This window comes from Acyrthosiphon pisum, chromosome X (assembly GCF_005508785.2).
Source record: "Acyrthosiphon pisum isolate AL4f chromosome X, pea_aphid_22Mar2018_4r6ur, whole genome shotgun sequence".
NCBI lineage: Eukaryota > Metazoa > Arthropoda > Insecta > Hemiptera > Aphididae > Acyrthosiphon > Acyrthosiphon pisum.
Window position 1 is genome coordinate 80884060 of NC_042493.1, and position 20274 is coordinate 80904333.

The following is a 20274-nucleotide window of genomic DNA, read 5'->3' on the forward strand; positions in this document are numbered from 1 at the left end:
TATTGTATCGCGATGACGATGAAAATCGAAAACAGTTTACCGAACTTCGTGCGGTTACAATATTATCCACGTATATTATATGATATTATTAATACGTCGCGCGTGCAAAATCATAGCTCATTGGTTATTACCGGCGATGGTCCCGTGGCGCCGGTCGTTTTGAACATTACGCGTAATTCGTCGTACGGACAAGATACGCGGTGACTATATTATTATTATTATTATTATCATCATACAATTATTACTATACAATAATAATAATAATACTGCGTATTGTAATACAGTGTCGCGTATAGTTATGCAGTCGGCAACACAATGGTGAAAAGGCTGGGGCGACTGTTGGCGGCGGTGGGGGTGGGGAGCGAGGGTGGCCCCGTGTCGCGTGTTCATCTGAGTGAAAAATAATATACTCGCAATAGTTTTTAATCTTGCCACCGACTTAAGGGCGGGTGGGGGGTATTTACAGACGTATTAATAATAACAATACGTGCTGACCGTACACGACCGTTTCCGTCCGTTTTCTCTTCTCTGTGATTTTCACGCTCAGACGATTTCGAATTCATTCCGTTAATCACCGGGCCCCGGGGTGAAATCTAATAACAGACGTTATAATATTATATAGTATATGCCGGGCAGGCTGGAGAACGCGCGGAAACGTCGTGGAACAAAAAGGTCCAGACGAATGTGGGTGCGTGCATTTTGTGTGTGTGTGTATGTTGTGGGGTGTGGCGGAGGAGGAGGTGGGGATGGGGTGGTCGTCGTTGGTGGAAATCGGAAGGAAAAACGCGAAAATAGTGTTGGACGACATCCAGAGGCGGCGCTCGTTCTCCGTACGTATAATATAATATACGTAGATACCCTTCTGGCTTGTGCGAGAGAACAATATTTCGTAGCCGAACGGATGAATAATAATAATAAAAAAAAAACCGAACAAACGAACGAAGGGGTTAACGTACGCACACAACGTAATTTTAAAAAAAAAAAAAAAAAAACATTTTTCTTCTCGAGCACAAATTGTAGGATATGTAAATTCCAACCGACACAATTTACAAATGTAATTTCAACGCAGTTTTAACAACACACATTCTTCAGAAAGTGGACGTTTAAATTTAATTTTCGAAACGTTCTCACCCCATTTCATGTTCCTTTCATATCGTCATTTTTCTCGGCGCATTTTCTTGACTCTGAATAACCAAACCCTTTGCGCGTATTTGTACAAACAGAAAAGATAAAACTTTGACGAAATGGAAAGCGTTATTATTACCAGCTTTCGAATACGATTCGAGAAAAAATTATAATAATATTACTGTATAATAATATATTATAGGTGCGATTGAGGCACATTATGAACGTAATAAACTTAACGAATTCAATTCATAATTTATTCACTATTTTTTTTTTTTATTCAATATTGAATTCAGTGGGGAATCCAGAACGCTACTGTCTATCCAATAATGTTTATATTTTTCGAGAAATAATTTTGGGTACTCAAAAAGTTTAATAAACCCTCTTTAAAGATTTAAGATGAAACAAAAATGATATCTTACATAAATAATAATTATTGAACTGATTGAAAGGTTTTTTCAAATGCCAGAATTGAAGATTATTATTTATTATTGAGTATCTTGAAATCATAATATATAAATATTCTAAGAAGAATAAACATTACAAGCTATAATCTATGGTTGTTTAGAATTATCAATAGTACTCAATAGAAATCATATTATACTTCACAGGATCATTAATCGAAATGATTCGATGCTGGTAATAAAACGGGATCTTACAAAATAACTGTCCATTATTTAGTGGAGTAGTTCATTTCAGTGTATTTAGCGAAACTGATTATCAGTTTAATATATAATATGGATAATATAATAGTAGTCAGTGTAAAAGTATTTGATGACCGTTTAAGACGCTCATCTTCGTTGATTGCGTTGAACTTCAAAATCCAAAACTGATTACGCAAAAATCAACACTATGATATTATTTATTGATAAAATCGTCGATGGTGGTTTAAAAAATTTGTTATTCTGCATTAAATACATAAAATGAATCATTTTGTCGACGATACCATTGTATATATAATAAATATATATATTATTAGTGAGTCGACTACGCAACCGAGGTTAGTGTACTTTTACAAATTTCCAAAGGCTCCTTCCGCAATACCAAAATAATATATATTTTATTATAGCCATAGACCATCAAAACGAGGGATAATATATAACATCATGGGGCGGTACGAGGAGGCTTTCGATGCCGGACAGCCAGAAGATTTAACGTAATTTACGTCGTGATCGGATGTATATATAGAGACAAAAAAACAAAAGGCAATGTATATATATAATATGTGTGTGTGTTGGGGTTTACTGTGTTGAGAGTAACTCTACTGTTAACGATGGTTTTGGGCGAGTTAAATCGAAACTAGAAAGACAAAGTTTTCAACGTGATGTTATGACCACGCATGTTATGCTCCACAGACATTTATACGTTTCAGTTTTAGTTCCTACTTGCGAATGTCTTTATGATGATAAATAATCACAGATGATTTTAATACCGGAAAAAAATCTAATACAAAGTGTCGATATAATATGACAAAAAAAAAATTAAAGAGACAAAAATCCGAATAAAATATATGTAAACTAATCCAACCATAACAACAAATAGCTGAAGCGTGTTTTAAAATCAAATTTATGAAAATGTCCTTTCCTCATATTATTCATATGCTGTGTATAATTTATTGTAAACTGTTTAATAATTTGTATATTTTTTTACCTACCTATATCACTTTGCTTATTATGCCCCAGGGATACAGATTCTAAATTGCATATTATAAAAAAAATTTAATAATTTAAAATATTTTTCTCAAATAATTAAGTAGTGAATAAACCCTATGCGTTTGTTAACTGAACACAAATTTTAAAACTTCACCACTATACTATAATATTAATTATATGACTGAAATAGTATACATAATATTATCATTAATGACAACATTAATTTTATTTTGTACTTGTAACAATATAGTTATTAAATTGAGATGAATATATATATATATATATATATATCCAATATAATATATAAATAATAACAGTTAGCTTGTTAGCATGTTTAATTATTACACAAAACTTAATATGGAAAATAATACAAGTTAAACATTATGACGTATTTATAACGGAAAAAGAAAAAAAAACATGTTGAAATAATAATGTAATATTTATTTTACTGTTTGAACTTATGAATAAACGTGGAATATGTTTGAAGGAAAAAAAAGCAAGGTACCTTAATCGCCCAGTTCGATAAATGTGTAGACAGCAGACACTTAGGAAGAGGGGTGTTTGAAGTAGCACCTCGTTAGTGGGGATTTGTTCAATTCTTTGTCCTAATCCGAGGTCATCATATTACTAAAACATAGCCATTTGCTCGGTGAAAAATGAACGAGAGAAAAAAAATAAACCTGCTAGGTATGACGTCTCAACTGATTTTTTTTCTCACTATTTGTATTATATTAAAAAGTATCGTCATAATGCAAATTATGGCGTTCTCCAAAATATATCAGATGAAAATATGATGTGTAGAAACTTTTTTTAAAGAAACTGAAATCCTCATTGAAATATTTACCACAAAATAGGTAGTATGTTTGTTAATTATTATCCATCCACGTGAATCTCGATTATGTAATAATTATAATAAACATAATATGCACATTTTAATATTACCAAAATAATATAAATAATAAAAAAATAAATATCATTGTATAATTGGCATATTTACGTTTTGAAGAAGAATAAATCAAACCACTTTCATGGTTCAAAAAAAAAAAACTCCAAAGGTTACGAACTAATTTTGATGTTAAATCCACTTTACAAATTCTAAAAGTTTTTCTTATATTTTATACAGCTATACTGTATGTTACTAAAACTTCTAAGATGTGTTTCATACATTTTGAATTATGCATTTCATGGTACCTAGTTATTTATCGGAAATCAAATATAATTTTAAAAATTAAACTAAATTTACAGCTGAAGGTAGTTTATCGACGGTGAATGGATTATATTAGTTGTTTGTACATTTTTAGATAATAAATAATAATATATTGTAATATGTTTTTTTAAATGTACCAACTCCGTTTTTTCATTAAATCCGATTACTGAAATAATAACGTTGTGATAACTCACTATTTGTTTGGCATCTGTCATTTGGGTGGCATCTTTCCACCAGGTGATGATTGGCGGTGGTTTGGCCCCTGTAACTCGGCAACTGACATTGACAGGTGAGTCTGCAGATAGTGGACGATTTTCACCAACCAATTTAATCGATAATGGTCGAACTGCAACAAGAGACAAAAAAAAAATGAGCATTTATTAAAAAAATGCATTGTTTTTAATTTCAAAATCTATTGTTGATTGTAATTGTATTGGTGTGGTACAACTATATAAATGTGAATACTTGTGTGTAAAATTTTGTGGAAACAAAACATTTTCACTGCATAATTGGTAAATCATAAGGTTTGTAAAAACATTGGATTGTATCTTTAAATGTTTCTGTAGATTTTGCTTAAAAGCAATTGTGTGAAAGAAATACCTACAACAGGCGAATAAAAATAAGAAAAATACAAATAATTATATTGTATAATATATTTTTTTTGCTTATTTTGTGGGAAAAATCCTTTAGCGAAGGTCACACTTCGAAAATGCCGTGTTAAATATTATTATAATTTCATATTTTTATATATAAGAAAGAACCATACAGTGAAGTTTATATTCAACCTGCAATGTATGCTATATCGATAATTCGTTTTTTTTTTTGATAATTTAAAATTGTTTTACATGATATTGAACTTAAAAACTTGAACTAAACAGAAATAGAATGCATTCTATTGAGTAACCATTTCCTTTTATGGTATGTCATAACATTATTATATTTAAGTATTGCGCGTTTTACTCGTCCAATTATAACAATATTACAATACAAATTACAACCTATACTCGGTGATTTTCTTTTTCCGTTTTCCCGGAATAATCATTGCGATATTATTGTATTATTCGTGGAGGTCATATTATAGCGTTTGTCATATATCCCGCAACTGTTCTGGGATAAGCGTCGACGGCGTAGAATGGAAACTAAAAATGAATAAACCCGCGATCATTATACCGGCACGTCATTGGCGCGCAAACGGAATATAACCGTAAAAATGTCGACGACAATAACGCCGCATTACAATTCATAGGCGACGACGTCGATAAACGAAGCATTTCCATATCACTATAAAGATTATACCGTTGCGCGGTCGCCATTATCATTTCGTTCCGTTTCTTCTTTTTTTTTCCTGCTCCCGTTCGGCGAGAAACGGTCGGCCGTGACGGGGCACAACGCAACCGCAGCAAAATAATATAGAAATCAATTCAGCGAGAATAATATTCAGTCGGCGTCCGTATATGAATGGCGGCGGTAAATTCACCAAATGCGCTAAATCGCGATGGAATTTCCACCCTAAACTGAACCGCGCGAACCCATAAAATATACATATACAAGCATAAACTACACCGGGGACGCACTCTGCACGAGCGCTGACGTAACCATAAAAGTTCACCCCCCCCCCCCCCCCCCCCTCTGCACCCGGCGAGAGTTCCGTCTCGGGATTCACGGTAAGTCCGGTAAAACGGTGGTCATATTATTATTATTATTATTATTATTATCATTGATACCAGTCGGCGAACGATCGAGCGCACCGACGACACGTCGTTATCATCGTCGCACTTATCGCCCGATAATGACTCTACGGATTTGACGGAGGTCCGTTTCATAAATTACCAAACTTTTCGCCGATTTTTTTCACTGATGTTTTTAAGACGACCGTTTTCAGCAAGACATTACCGATCGTTGCGTTGACATGTGGCAATAGGTAAACCGAAAACAATCGCAAACTTTTATACAATATAATATATCAAGTTTGTACGAGTGGTATATTAGCAATAGTGGACGGCTAAAATTAAAAAAATGTAAATGACGTTTATTGTTGTAAATCGCATAACTTTGATGGATTACACGTTGGTGTATTTCGATCAAAAAAAAAAAAAAATAATAATAATAACAATAATAATAGATAAAGGTGTAAAATGTAACAACGGTCCATTATACGTTATGCAAAATACGATAATTTGGATTAGAGTACGGAAACTCATAATGCAGACGATTCTGGGAAAAAAGTATTACCTCATATAGACGAGTGTGTATAATATTATGATCGATCGAAACAATATCTCTATGCATATTATTATTATTATACATTCGACGAACGCATTTCATTTGCATGTTGCGTTGAATTCCTTTTAAATCATAATAATAATAGTCGTGTTTTTATGGTATCGACATTAATTGGTATTTGTGCAGCAACTCAAATAGGCCTATATAGTAATAAATACGAGATTTGATTTATAAAAAAAAAAACCATCAAAAACGCTATTGAAAAATGCAAAAATTAACAATATGTCTATTATTAATAATATACAATAGTGAATTGTTAAAGTAATGTTGTTAATTTTCACATAACACACGACGGATATAAAAATTCTCTATCTTAACGCATTACACGCGTAATAAGATTTATTCGTTCCAATATTGTAAATCATAATGTATATATATATTATATATTGTATATCCATATATATATATATATTAATGTATATAATGTACTCTTTGAAATATATGAACGTGAACATATCATTGTGGTCGAGCAATAAATCTTTGGAAGTCGTAAAAAAAAAAGTTTTTCGCTCTCAGACGGAAAAAAATTGTTTCAAATCACTTAAGTGCTCGGAAAACGTATCGTAACTTACTATGATTTAACGTCCAAACGTAGGATTATAATATCCGTGATAGGTATTATTAACTCCTAAAAATATTGGCCTCTGAGTAAATAAAAATTCCCAGACTTAAAAGGATCCCGACTGTCCGTAAAATATGTGGCGTCTAATAAATAAGAATTTCGTGCTTCTGTTTACAGGGAGGTACGAATAAGTAGGCACCACCATGTATATACGCACCGATCGAATTTAACTGATCGAGTGGTTGGATATATTTGAACGGACAAATTGCCGTTATTATAGTGGGATTTGCGAAATCACTCGACATTATCATTTATCGCACGGTACAATAATATAGGATAGCTGCAATGTACTATATATATATTATAATAAAGTAATATATGGCACTGCGGTTTGGCGGTCGGGAAAAATAGAAATTGAAAAATGTACATTCGTGTCGAATTGTTATTGTCGACTATATTAAAACAACCGGTAAATTATTATTGTCGGCAAGTACACGCTCAGAGGCATTCAGAATTCTGACTACAGAACGACGAAGTTCTTTCTTCTTTATTTCGAACGTCAAAAGATGATTTTTATACAGATCTCATAAAAAAAAAAACAAATTAAAAAAAAAAAAAATCTCAAAATTATAATGAAAACTAAACAGTGATTTATATTTCACGCACTTCGCATTATACTGCAATAGACCAAATTAAAAAATATTAATTTCCGGTTGCATTATTATTAGCCGAGGGCAGTAGTACCCGTCGTGTCGTCCCGAAACGAACAACGATGGAAGGACTATAAATAAAAACAGAAATTTCACCGCGGGGCTGAAATGAGTGGCTTATATATATACAGGGTAATTGAATATACTTCCGTTTCATTTTTCTCCATCGTTATCTCCCGTGACCATCATACCCTTCCCACCGCCCTAACGCGGTACGTTCATTCGTTCATCCCTCCAAGTTTTTAATCGGCCTGCGCACCAAACACGTAATACCTCATTAAAGATATTATAGTGTGTTTTTTTTCCTACCTATTATCTTTCGTATTTATCTCCAGCGCTTTTGCCTCCACACACACACACACACATATATATTTATATAGGTACGGAGAAATCATTCTCGAAGCGAGCCGCACATAACTAATAGCCTTTCAAAAGTGAAAAACTTTTCGCGCGCGCACTTTTAAGGGTAGGTAAACTTTTATGGTTTGTCTACCGGCTCTCCTCGATCGCTATAATTCCAACCGACCCGACCGGTGTGATCTACTCTACGCTCACCGACCAGCATCCCATCACACTGCATCTGACATTAGACATCCCTGCACGGGTTTACCTACACGTACATTTTTTTATTGTTTTTAACTCGCCTTGGTTCCTATATAGGCATCGCTTTACGCTAAACTCGACGCGACCGTGGATAACGAATTAATTTAATCCTCCGAAGGCCTAGGAGAACCGAGTTTTTTTTCCCCGGAACAAATTTAAATAATGCCATTTTAATTATTTACGTTTTCACCGTACCATAAACATTTATTATTAATCGTGATAATATTTGTGCTTTTAGCGAGAGAAAAGGAATGAAATACTTCCGAGAAAACAAAAAATAAAAAAAATGTACTTAGGTAATACGCATAATTATTGTATTATTCAAGCACAGTGTGTCAGACATAATGCATACGATTCATAAACAATTTTCCATACAATTTAAGTAGGTAGTTAGATAATAATAACAACAACAACTGCGTAACCGTATAACTTTATACAATTGAATTTGATTTTTAAGCAAAAATATTATAGCAAAGAAATGCATCAATAACAACATTTATAAGACCGACCAAATAAACGCAGCATACAAATTTTACTGAAATTATTTATGTATGGGAAAACTATCTAGCAACCTCATAGCATTTTCACTACTTATATAATTATGGTTAAGATGAAAATATGGTAAGCAATTATTATGAAACGAAAATATATGTTTGTATTACCACTGTTAAAATACACATAGAAATCAATATTTCACATGAACTAGTTATTGGTTTGAATGCACTGGGTACTCATAAGCTTGTATAAATGTTTCAGTTGCGAGTATTTTATTTTAGAAGACTTTTAAAATAATTTTCAATTCAATGACGATAAATTTCAATAATACCCTTTATAGTGATTAACATACACAATATAATGGAGCTTATGGAGCACTACAGAAAACAATATCAACATAAAAATTCAAATACCAAAACTACAACAATGTTATATTTTAATATAGTTTATAGATAAAAATTTAAGAATTTTAATTTAGTCAATAGAAATGAGAAAAAATTATTTTCAAATTATAATTCGTTGAAAATTAACCTAAGTTACACAAAGTTTTCACCATTGTGATTTTATTATTATTTTTTTTTAACGCATACAACACGAGATATTTATATTATTTCACTAGAACGATTGTCATTATCAGCTATTGTCTAGCCATATGATTCAATTAAATTTAACTGAAGCAACAAAGGTCTACATATTTGGGCGCACAATATTTTTAATTATATAATAGTACCAAAAAGTATCGTTTATTCAAAATTGTTCGGATAGAAAAAACTGACATAATTACATTGTTATAAATTACAATTAAATTTCGTGAACAGAAACTACTTCGTTCGGAAATGATAGTACGCGTATATTGTATACTATAATGTGTTGAAAACAATTAAAAATAAACCCTTAAAATCTTCTAATTTATTAAAGTTTGCGTGAAAAATAAAATTTCTCCACAATTTCCCAAAGATAAAAATAAAACATTAAAGAGTCAAGACGTGCAAATATATTATATGTTATCATAGTCAATATTATGAAGGTTTTAGAATAATCAGATGCATATCTATACAACGTTGTAGTAATATTATGCATATACTTTCATAGATTTTCTGGTTAATTCAGAAGCATATGGGAAAAAATGTAATTTGTAGAGTAAAACCCTAAACGAGACATCACGGACGAGCGCCGACATTGCTAATAGACGCGCGTTGTCGACCCAGTATAAATTATTATTTTGGCACTGTCATCAAAAAAAAAAAAAAAATAATAATAATAATAATAATAATAAAACAAACCCCCGGAACGACCTTGTTATACTATCACCGCCGACTGAACATTTTAAACACAACATCACAATATATTTCATCAACTGACATAGTGACATAACGTCATTATAAAAAAATTATTTAAAGTGTTTTAATTCTAAAACGGCGCATCGTGTATGCAATTTCGTAGCATTGACGTCAAAACATTCGGTAAACAATAATAATGTTATTATAATAATACTGTAGTCTATCCATGCGAAATATTATAATAGTAATTGAACCACTTACAACAGGATCTCCCTTGATGCATATTACTCAAAAGTTATTATGACCTCTGGTGATAACGGAGTTCAATTCATTAGCATCGTGTTATGTGCAACTTTTAAAATGTTAATTATTATAAATACAAATTGATGTGTGTTCGCAGATCAATACCGTTAATATTATTATTTTCAATTTTTCTAAATACTGAAAAATAATCAAACATAGAAGTTCTCCTTAGCACAATATAGTTAAAATAAATAAAAACTCATAGTATAGGTATGGTATCACAATATGATTTATTTAAGTGTTCAACTTATTGTACTGACGAAATACGATGGTATTTTATAATATCGATACGTATTTGTGACTGATAATATAATCGAGGACTGATGCATAAAGCATGTTTGGTCGGCTGTGGCGGGGATGAATGGCAAGGAGATAAATAATCCTGAAAACTCCCTCCGTCGGCAAACACGTAACTGATAGGACCCGACCATAGAACTGGAGTGGCTGGCGTCAGACTTTGTTGCTCGTCTACACCAGCCAGCAGCAGCAGTCACTGGTCTTTCACCGCTAAACTTGCGATTTCTTCCACCGCTCCCTACACACGATCAATTAAACCAGAATCGCTTTATTGTTGCTCGTGTTATATACACAATATTATAAAAGGGGTAATCCGGAACGCAATTAAATTTTATACGTGGCTTTTTCCCGAAAACGGGTGGTAACCATTCAACCGTCACCACCGCCGACTATCATTACGACGCTACCGCTACAACTGGGTTGGACGTCGGGAGGGATGTTGGTTTGGTGCCGGTACTGCTAGTAGTGGGTTGAACGGCGGGTGACACGCGGTGCGTTTTTATCGACCGATTTACGACAGACGAATCGTTTTGACAAGAAGAGAGCCGATAAAATCAATTGTTCTATTCGGCTGGAGATGGATGGATAATATATAATGTATATATGAAAACTATAAAAAGAGGAAAATGAAGAGAGAGAGAGAGAGAGAGAGAGAGAGAGAGAGAGAGAGAGAGCGTTGGATACGTTAAAATACATTTTCAGCAGTTTTCGGGGGTGGAGAAATTAAAAAAAAAAACACGATCAATTCGTGAAACCGAGTAATCTACACCGATCTGAATAGTCACGGTTCGAAATCACATTAAAGAAAAAAGGGGAAAAATACAATTGCGCGTGCCAAACTCGACACGTTACGCCTGCACTTTCAATAATTAAGATGGGTGGGCACTGGGCAAACATTTCTTAACTCGTGACACAAAATTAATAAAAAGTAGATTTGAATTAGGTTTCACAAGATTAGATGAAAATAACATATAATTTATTCACTTGAAGATATTAAAACCTGAAAGTGTAACGTTTTAGCACTAATGTTGTTATAGGCATTGTGACATTTTTAGGTAGCGAATACGTGTATTTATGTGGGTATAGTCAATATATTATTATAATTTATTAGAGTTTTGGGCATGGAATAAATGCTTATACTTTTGATTTTACCATTCGTTAATGCGATTTGTTGGCATTTATCCCTTTAGTAATGGAAAGGACCTTCTACGGGTGAGGCGGAAAGTGTTGTATGCGGTTAAGTTGTGAAGCTCAAACTAAGCAGTTCATGTTATTATCGTGATATTATACGTATAAGTACAATTTGCTCATTGTTTTAACCAAACCATTTAAACGTTTCGTTGATTTCCGCTTAATAACATAATATATAAATATAATATAGTATTATACATTTCTGTAAATAATTGTCTTATTCCGAAGGTGATTTATCTCTCACCGCCACGTTGGGTTATTGGTTTTTTTTTTATATAAAATGTGAACTCGATTTATACTCACAAAAATTGTATGAGTTGACGAAACATTCCATCTATGACCGATTAGTTTGTCAATGCGATTGGTTTCAGTAGGTAGTTGTATTTTTTTTTATAGATGAAAGTTGTAATTTTTTCCATGAATGCTGGTCTACTTATAAAATATTATTATTTATTTTCAAGCGAATAATTATTCTGGAAAACTTTATAAAGATGCAACCACTTCCGTTATTATTATATCAAAATATATAGGCAATAATATTATTAATAATAATAATAATAATCATAATAATCATAATAGCTTATAAGGTCGTGGAATACCAGTGGTGGCGGCGAAGAAGGTAAATCAAACGAGCCCACGCTCCCTATCTTTTGGCGTCGTCTCTCGACCGTATCCGACTCCCCTTCCCCACCGGGGTGCCCTCGGGACTTAACACTAAATTTTGATCTTCAAATAACCATCTTTGCTCTTGCATCCAACCCCAACAGTTTTAGACACCGGTAGAGCACATAAATTCTGTCGCGAATATGGTGAAATTATTGCCGTTTAACGTTAGTATAAATTAATATCGAGCAAGATGGAAGTCTATAATAATATTATCGTACAGTTATGAAATTTGATTCTATAATAGAGGGCTTTATAGTATTAAATATTCATGTCCTAAATTAGGTCATTTTTTTTATTTTAGCATTTCTATACAATTATTTCCACCTACCATTGGAGGGTATTGATAAGTTGTAAAATGAAGTGTGATTGTACGATAAATAATTCTGTAATTATAATATTATTATGTGATATTTTTAAATATTTTTTTTTTTGCGACCAAAATCTTGTCAAATTGACAATACAATTGTTTTGAGTATATTTGAATTTAAAAATATACAATATATTTTTTTTATATATTATATTCTATATTATTGATTTATATGTTTGTATCAATGGCAGTATTCAAATAATTTTATAAAACTTTTTGATATTTTGTATAAACGTAATATTTTTTTAAATTATGTAAAGGATTATAAATGAAATTAACTCCTTACACAATACAGACACAATATTACGGTAGTGAAATGCTCGTCTTTCTGGTGATGTTATCATGTTTGTCTGCGGTTCACACCAGACAGTTCAGAATTTATTTAGATACAAACTAAATAATGTTATGCTTTAATTATAGCAACGGTATGGTTTAACACGTTATGTTTTTATCCGAAAATATTATTTATTTTAATAACATTATAACAATTTAAAACTATGGTTTGTCGAAGTCTTATGATATTTTCATATTATAAAATATGTTTAATTACGAATAGAGATACATGAAAATCATTTAATATATAAATAAAATGAGCTGTTATATATCGTATATAAGAAATTATTAAACATACTAGAAACATGAAAGTTTTGTTTCATTTCTATTTTTTCAGAACATATAGTTTTCCACCTGGATTTATTATTGGACAAAACTATAACCATAGTGAATCGCTTATTTCTTTAACGATTTGTGATAGTTTATACCTGCCAAGTGAAGTATTTTACGACAAATTAATATTAAGCCACAGTAGAACACATATAACTGGGAACGTAAATATAGATGAATGGTTTTGAATTATCTGTGCATTATATTATAGAACATGCACCAATAAACATATAAAGACAAAATCAATTATTTGGCTTTACTAATTTCAATATATTTTAAGGTTTGGATTAATATTGTTTGTGTGTTGTATGGTTGAAATTTGATTGAATTTAGGTAACTTTGGCATTAAACACAACCAATGTGGACGAGTAAATATTAACGATTCGGCAATTTAATAATGTTTATCGTGACAGCCCGACCGTGCGACGTTAAAATAAAAATTATGGACCACCGCAGATAATATTAATACGACAACGAGAAGGCGCATGCGATTCGATAATTTGAGATCCAGCTGAAACTTTGCCAAATGCATCAGATAGATTGACTGATTATTGATTTACGATGTTGAAAATCAAAAAAAAACTCGACCGCGACGGAAACTACACGACTGTCGTCCGCGGTCGGGACGACGGCATAATAATATTATGTCCTTCGGGTCTCCGACTTCTTGAAATTGTATTCTCTCACCGTCACTTATACTACAGACAAAACTATCGGAAAGGCCGTTCCATTTGCTATTCACGGCAGTTTTATTTTTTTTAAGCTGGGAAAAAAGTTTTAGCACATTCTTGCCGCACGCCCTGCACCGACCGGGAGGGGGGGCGGGGGAGAGTGCGTGTTTGTTTTGTTGTTGTCGTCTCTGTCAGCCACTCGGCAGCGACCACTATAAATTGTCGGCGACACGACGGCCCCGGACGCGTGTCTTTTCACCACCACCACCGCCACCTATTAACTATATGTATACACACGCGAGTGTACGCAAAACAACGTTAAAACAATTGCCGGACGGGTGCTCGGCGAATTCGGGAGTGAGTAGGGGACAGAGGAGGCAGTAAATTACCGGGATGCATCGCTCGGACCGGGGATTTCGGGAGAGAAGGCCTATGCGAGAGGTGTAATCGAGCACCATAAATCTGCCACGACGACGACGGCCGACTTGACGGGGCTGGAAAGCAGCAGCAGCAATTGTGTAGTATTCTCGTTTTACACGCCCACGCACGAGTGGCACTAGCTGCTGTGCCATGGCAACTACAACAGTATAGTCGTTGTATTGGTGTACGCGTCGCCCGTATTATATTATTTTGTTATATGCGTTTAATATTATATTATTATGCGTTATATACGTTATGCGTATTGTCACGTTGTTTCAGATCGATATTTATAATATATTATTATGTTATCGAATGTGGCTCGCGTCCGATTCCGATTATTCTTTGGCCGGCCGTACGCGAACTACGAGGAGGGACATCGGCATAAAATCGTCATGATCGTAATTAGGTCATTATTTTTTACCGAGTTAATCTGCGATTCCATGTACCGTGTGCTGTTTCAAAAAAAAATAAAATTCCAACCGGACTCGCGTTTGTCTGCAGTTCGTTATATCAGAAATACTAAAAATATGATAAAAACTACGCATATAATATGTACTGCAGTGATTTTTCCACTCGATTAGAATTACGCGCTTCGTTATGCGCACCTGTACAACACACGAGACAATGAGCTTTTTCCCGTGTAAAAAAAAGTTATTGTATAGTTATAATAATAATATGCAATGCATACATTTTATCGTTTTTCATTGTTTCGCATTGTACCTGCTCAACAGATGGGAATGTCAACTTCTGTGTAATACCAGTGTATAGCAATTGAACGCAACCGTGTTGTCGTTTTCATAAAAATAAAATATTATAATGCTTGCACATTGTTAATATATTATTGGTGTTGTGTTTGCAATATGAAAATACTAACGCGTATTATTGTTCTCTACACGTTTTTTCGGTGAAACGAATTGATTTCCCGCCATGAATATAATTTTCACTGAATATTTTGAATTGTTGTTGTTGTAATAATAATAATACTATTATAACCAATTTTCATTGCATCGGATATTTCGCTAATCAGAAAGACACGATCCGATCAAACCCGGGGGACAACGAGCAATTCATTCATACGACTCTATTAGTATATACGAGTCGTTGTACGACTCGTATAATAGTCTACTCCAGAAACTTATATCTATCAGTTTATAACTTTACTATATAGTATTATACTGAGAGATTATAGCTGATAAGTGTTATTAACTTTTGGCTATACTGAAGTCGGACCATGGCTAGAAATATCATTATTATTGAAGGAGTATTACCTATATGGAAAGTACAGCTTATGTTATATTGAAAACAAATGATTGGTGGTTAATATTTAATTTTCACAAACAGCCGTAAAGCTTTTCATTTTTTTTACATTCGAAAATATTACGAAAATATGATGGTCCAATTCAAAACATTTTAACAGCAGGTAAAATAATTATTTTATTTGTACGTTCCGCGTAAGCCTGGTGATTACAGAAAGCTGGTTATAGTAGCTTGAGAATATTTTTATTTTTTAAAAATAAAACCTATAATAGTTCTATTAAATATAATATAAAAATAAATTGACTGAATAACATGTAATACCTGGCCTTAGACACTGTGTGATTTGGCCAAATCGGTTGACTGTAGCCTCAAACCGATCTACTAGAGAAGGGGAGGGGGTGGTATACGTTATCAATTAAATATTTTATATCAACGTTATTAAATTATTAGAAAATGTCAAGTAACAATATTATAATATTCATACTAAAATGTATACAATAATGAAACTGACATCATACACAAAACACTTTGAATAAATGAAAATGGTCGCTGTCCGTAGTCAATGGATCGGTTCCTGTTTATAATTTCGTGAAAAAGAGTGATATACGTGACCAACGTGACCAACGTTCTATAAGACTACAGATATAGAGGTTTTGACTTTTAAAGTCTAACAATTCATATCCTAGTGATCCAGTGGCCCGATCAGCTGATAGAGTGTCGATTTTGTATTATTCTGCGTTAATACGCAATAATTGTAATATAGTTACGAAACACCATCGAAGACGCATGCTGATTTTAAATTTACGAGTTTTATAAAGAACCGTAACACTGTGATTCGCTCAGTGGTCGTTCCAGCCATGAGGAGATTAATGAAATATACTAAATACACACATGGCGCGCAATGGTCACATTGCAGTGGCGTCAAGAGCTTCGATGCGGTTCGATCAATGGTTTGTCGAAGTGCCGAAAACGGAATAAAAAGGGGGGGCACTTCGTGTATAATATGAGTATATAGTGAGTAAGGTTGTATAATAATATAGGTAAGTAGGTATATAGAGCGTGGATTCTCCGATAATGCAAAAGACTTATACAAGTATACAATATATTATAATATAGCTTGTACAAGCTCCCCGGGAAAACCACAATGAAGTCCTCGTTGATTAATAGAGTAGCCGGTTAAACATTTATGTTCGCTTCCAAACATTAATATACCAGTGACGTTGAAAGGGGGAAAAAAATTAAAGAAAACTTTCGAGGCGTGTACGTACCGGCAGCGTTTTCCAAGAAACCGAATTTTAATCGAAATACACAAAACGCTGTAAACACACTGCACTTCAGCGTGGGTGTTTGCGTGTGTGTGTGTATGTGTTTGTGTGTGTGGGTGTTTATGTGTGTGTATAGAACCATCGAGACCATATTATACCTAACTTATACGAATACAAACTAATTTAATAAATATTTTATAATTCGGTCTTTCCGTCGTTATCGTTCTAATATATTATTATTTTTGTGCATTATTGTTATTAGTTTTTGGAGGAACCCCGATGGTCTTGTTCTAAAATTCAGTTTGCTAATGTTGTTTTGTTTTTTTTTTTTATTTTATCACGAACCTTACGTCGTAAATACACACAAACGAGGAAAAAACATAATATGAACTTCGTCCAAAAAGGTGGGATCAAAGGTTATCTTTACATTGTAACTCCATTTTGCAATATTTAAATTGGAAATTTAAATTGAAATTACCCAAATGGCGTTTATTTAGTTTGGCTTTTTACACAGTGTGTTTCTGATACGTTAAAATCGTAAAGTGTTTGAAGATTATTCCTTTGATCACTACACACATGAGAACATATTTTAAAATCACAATGGTTAAATGTCGACTATATTATGATATTTTGTACGAAGGGAGGTTTAAAAAAATATAAAATATGACATACTTATAATAAATAAATAAATAATTATTTAATCGTGTAATTTTGTGTATTTATTTACCGCGTGGTAAATTTGGTGCAATACCACACAGACGTGTTAAATTAAAATTAAAACCTAAATATTTCAAATCTTTTTTTTGTAGTGTTCAGAAAATAATCTATCTTATATTTATATAAAATCTAAACAACCGTGGTTTTAATCATAATTTATTATTGTATTGTGTTTTTTTTAAATGTTGCAATTCAAGTTAAAATGATTACTTTAAATATTTTTAACATCAGCTCCCTTGTAGTTTCATTGGCGTTAGTATGGATTGTTATTTGTTTATTATAATATGGTACTCCACTGGCAAAAGGAAATTGATGTTTAGTTTGCAATACTCAAGTAATACATACTATGTAGTGTACAATATTTAGGTATGTAATTAGATGTTCCGAAACACATTTGACCGTTTATTTTTTTTTAACGTAATACTCACGAATGAAAGAGCATCTCACTTGGACTTTGAACGGAACCGAGTAGGGAGAGCGTCGTAAAATATACTAAAAGGTCGACGTTAGTGTAATAATTATACTCCGGCCCGTGGGCGTACATTTTGTTTCCTATTTAAACGAAATAATATACGAACAAAGTTATCCGCTGTGTTAGACATTATGCGAGTTTATCCTTATAACTTCATACCATACGTTTATATATAATATGTCGTATACATATATATTATAGAAATAACGGCGGGTCGGTTATTATAACACTCGACAAAACCTACATCGTGATGAAAAGCCCTAATTCCAAATTATATTATGTCGAATCCTCTGGCCACCAGCAATAAAAACTGAACATCGCTGAACATATCGATTTGTTAAGCTCCGAAGCGGTTATTTATGCCGTTATACCGTTCAACGTCCAACAAAATGTATTATATTTTTATATGATATCGTATAATGATCCCGTCAATAATTTGATAGAATTTTCGTACCTAACCACTTAGATCTATAGCGTATTATCGGTGAATCAATTATATTATAAGACAACTGGACGAATAAAACTCAACGGTTTACAATACAGAATTTTAACGGTGGAAAGCCACCCAATAGAGTGGCGCCAATCTATCGTCACGATCTTAATTGTGTTTTTATTGGCTCCTAAATATAATATATTTTTACTGACCGAATTCATTTTGGTTTCGACTTTTCACGTAGACAATAACGGACAATATTTTTATTTCGGATCTTATCAACCAACGTTTTCAATTAATTTAAAGAACGATACATTTTATTAATCATATTGTCGAACCTATTCGTATAAATCAGTAAGAAAGCACGCATTTAAAAGGCTTAAATGGTACAGTTTATAGGGTTTTCCAATATTAACCACGATGTTATGTTTTGAGTCATAAATGAAAATGTTATAATATAATATTAATTTAAAAACTAAATACAAAACATAAAATTGTCATTAAAGTTTGTTTTTAAGAAATTTAAAATTTAGTGTGCACAATGTAATGCGCACTTTTAAATTTTCACTGTAAATATATTGAAAAATTATTGTTTTTTTCTTAAATATATTGATAATGGCTCTTTTACTAATATATTGAACCGTATATAATACATTGAAATAGGTATAAAACAAAGAGGGAAATGTATTCATTTATATTATGAAATGATTCTGTTCATTAATTTTGTTTTATTAGAATATAATATCAGGTAATATGTACGGGAAAACATACATTTCAACTGATACATTTTCTTATGTACACATATTTTTGAAGTACTTTGATGTGAAACATAACGAAATTCACATAGAAAATGCTGTCAGTATGTCAAAGCTAGAACTCTGAGCACGCCAGTTCGAACAATTTATAATAATATATTACAATATTCACATTTTTTTTCGCGTTATAAAAATGTTAAAATAAGCACTTCTTTTCATACAACAAGAAACAAAATTAAATTTAAAAACATTAAAAGCCACAAAAAAGAAACGAGTTCGTGTCAAAATAAAAGAAATCCACCATTAAAAATAAACATTTTTATTCTAGTGGTACTATCTTATCTAATAATTTAAAACATGAATCATGTGCTATAATTTCTAAGTTATAAATTATTATAGAAAAATCGTGATGATAACAGACAAAATACCGTTAATTTTTTTTTGATATACGATATAATTTATGTTCTTTGTTTGAATCATTTTAAATAAATTCATCTGAGTGAAATATTGTCATAAGAACCCATTTGAGATATTGGAGTTATTTGGGCTGTATATTATAAGGATCTATCTGAGAATGGCTAGTATGTCGATGCTAGTATTGTTTTACGAACGTTAATACTATTACGGATTTATTCAAAAACTGCTGAAAAAAATGGAAAAATACTTCTCCCGCTGAAGCAATGAGTTTGGGTGTACAGATAGGTGCCAAACGGTCTCATTATAGGTAGAATTTTGAATATCCGAATATATGTCAAACAAATAATTCCCCCCCCCCCCCCCCACAAGTTAAAAATAAATAATAAAATAGAATGTGAGCCCAATGGCCCATTGTCGTAGTAAAATCAGCTGAAATGCTTCTCAAAAAAGTTTTGTTTGGACA

The 20274-nt window shown here is 32.5% G+C and overlaps 1 protein-coding gene across 1 annotated transcript in view; it reads right to left on the reverse strand.

Moving 5' to 3' along the window:
• The window catches only part of LOC100166034 (nephrin-like), a 511552-nt gene that overhangs the window by 57423 nt on the left and 433855 nt on the right, over positions 1–20274 (reverse strand). Inside the window, exon 6 of the mRNA XM_029490057.1 lies at positions 4179–4330. Coding sequence (XP_029345917.1) covers positions 4179–4330 — 152 coding nt within the window. The remainder of the gene's footprint in view (positions 1–4178; positions 4331–20274) is intronic.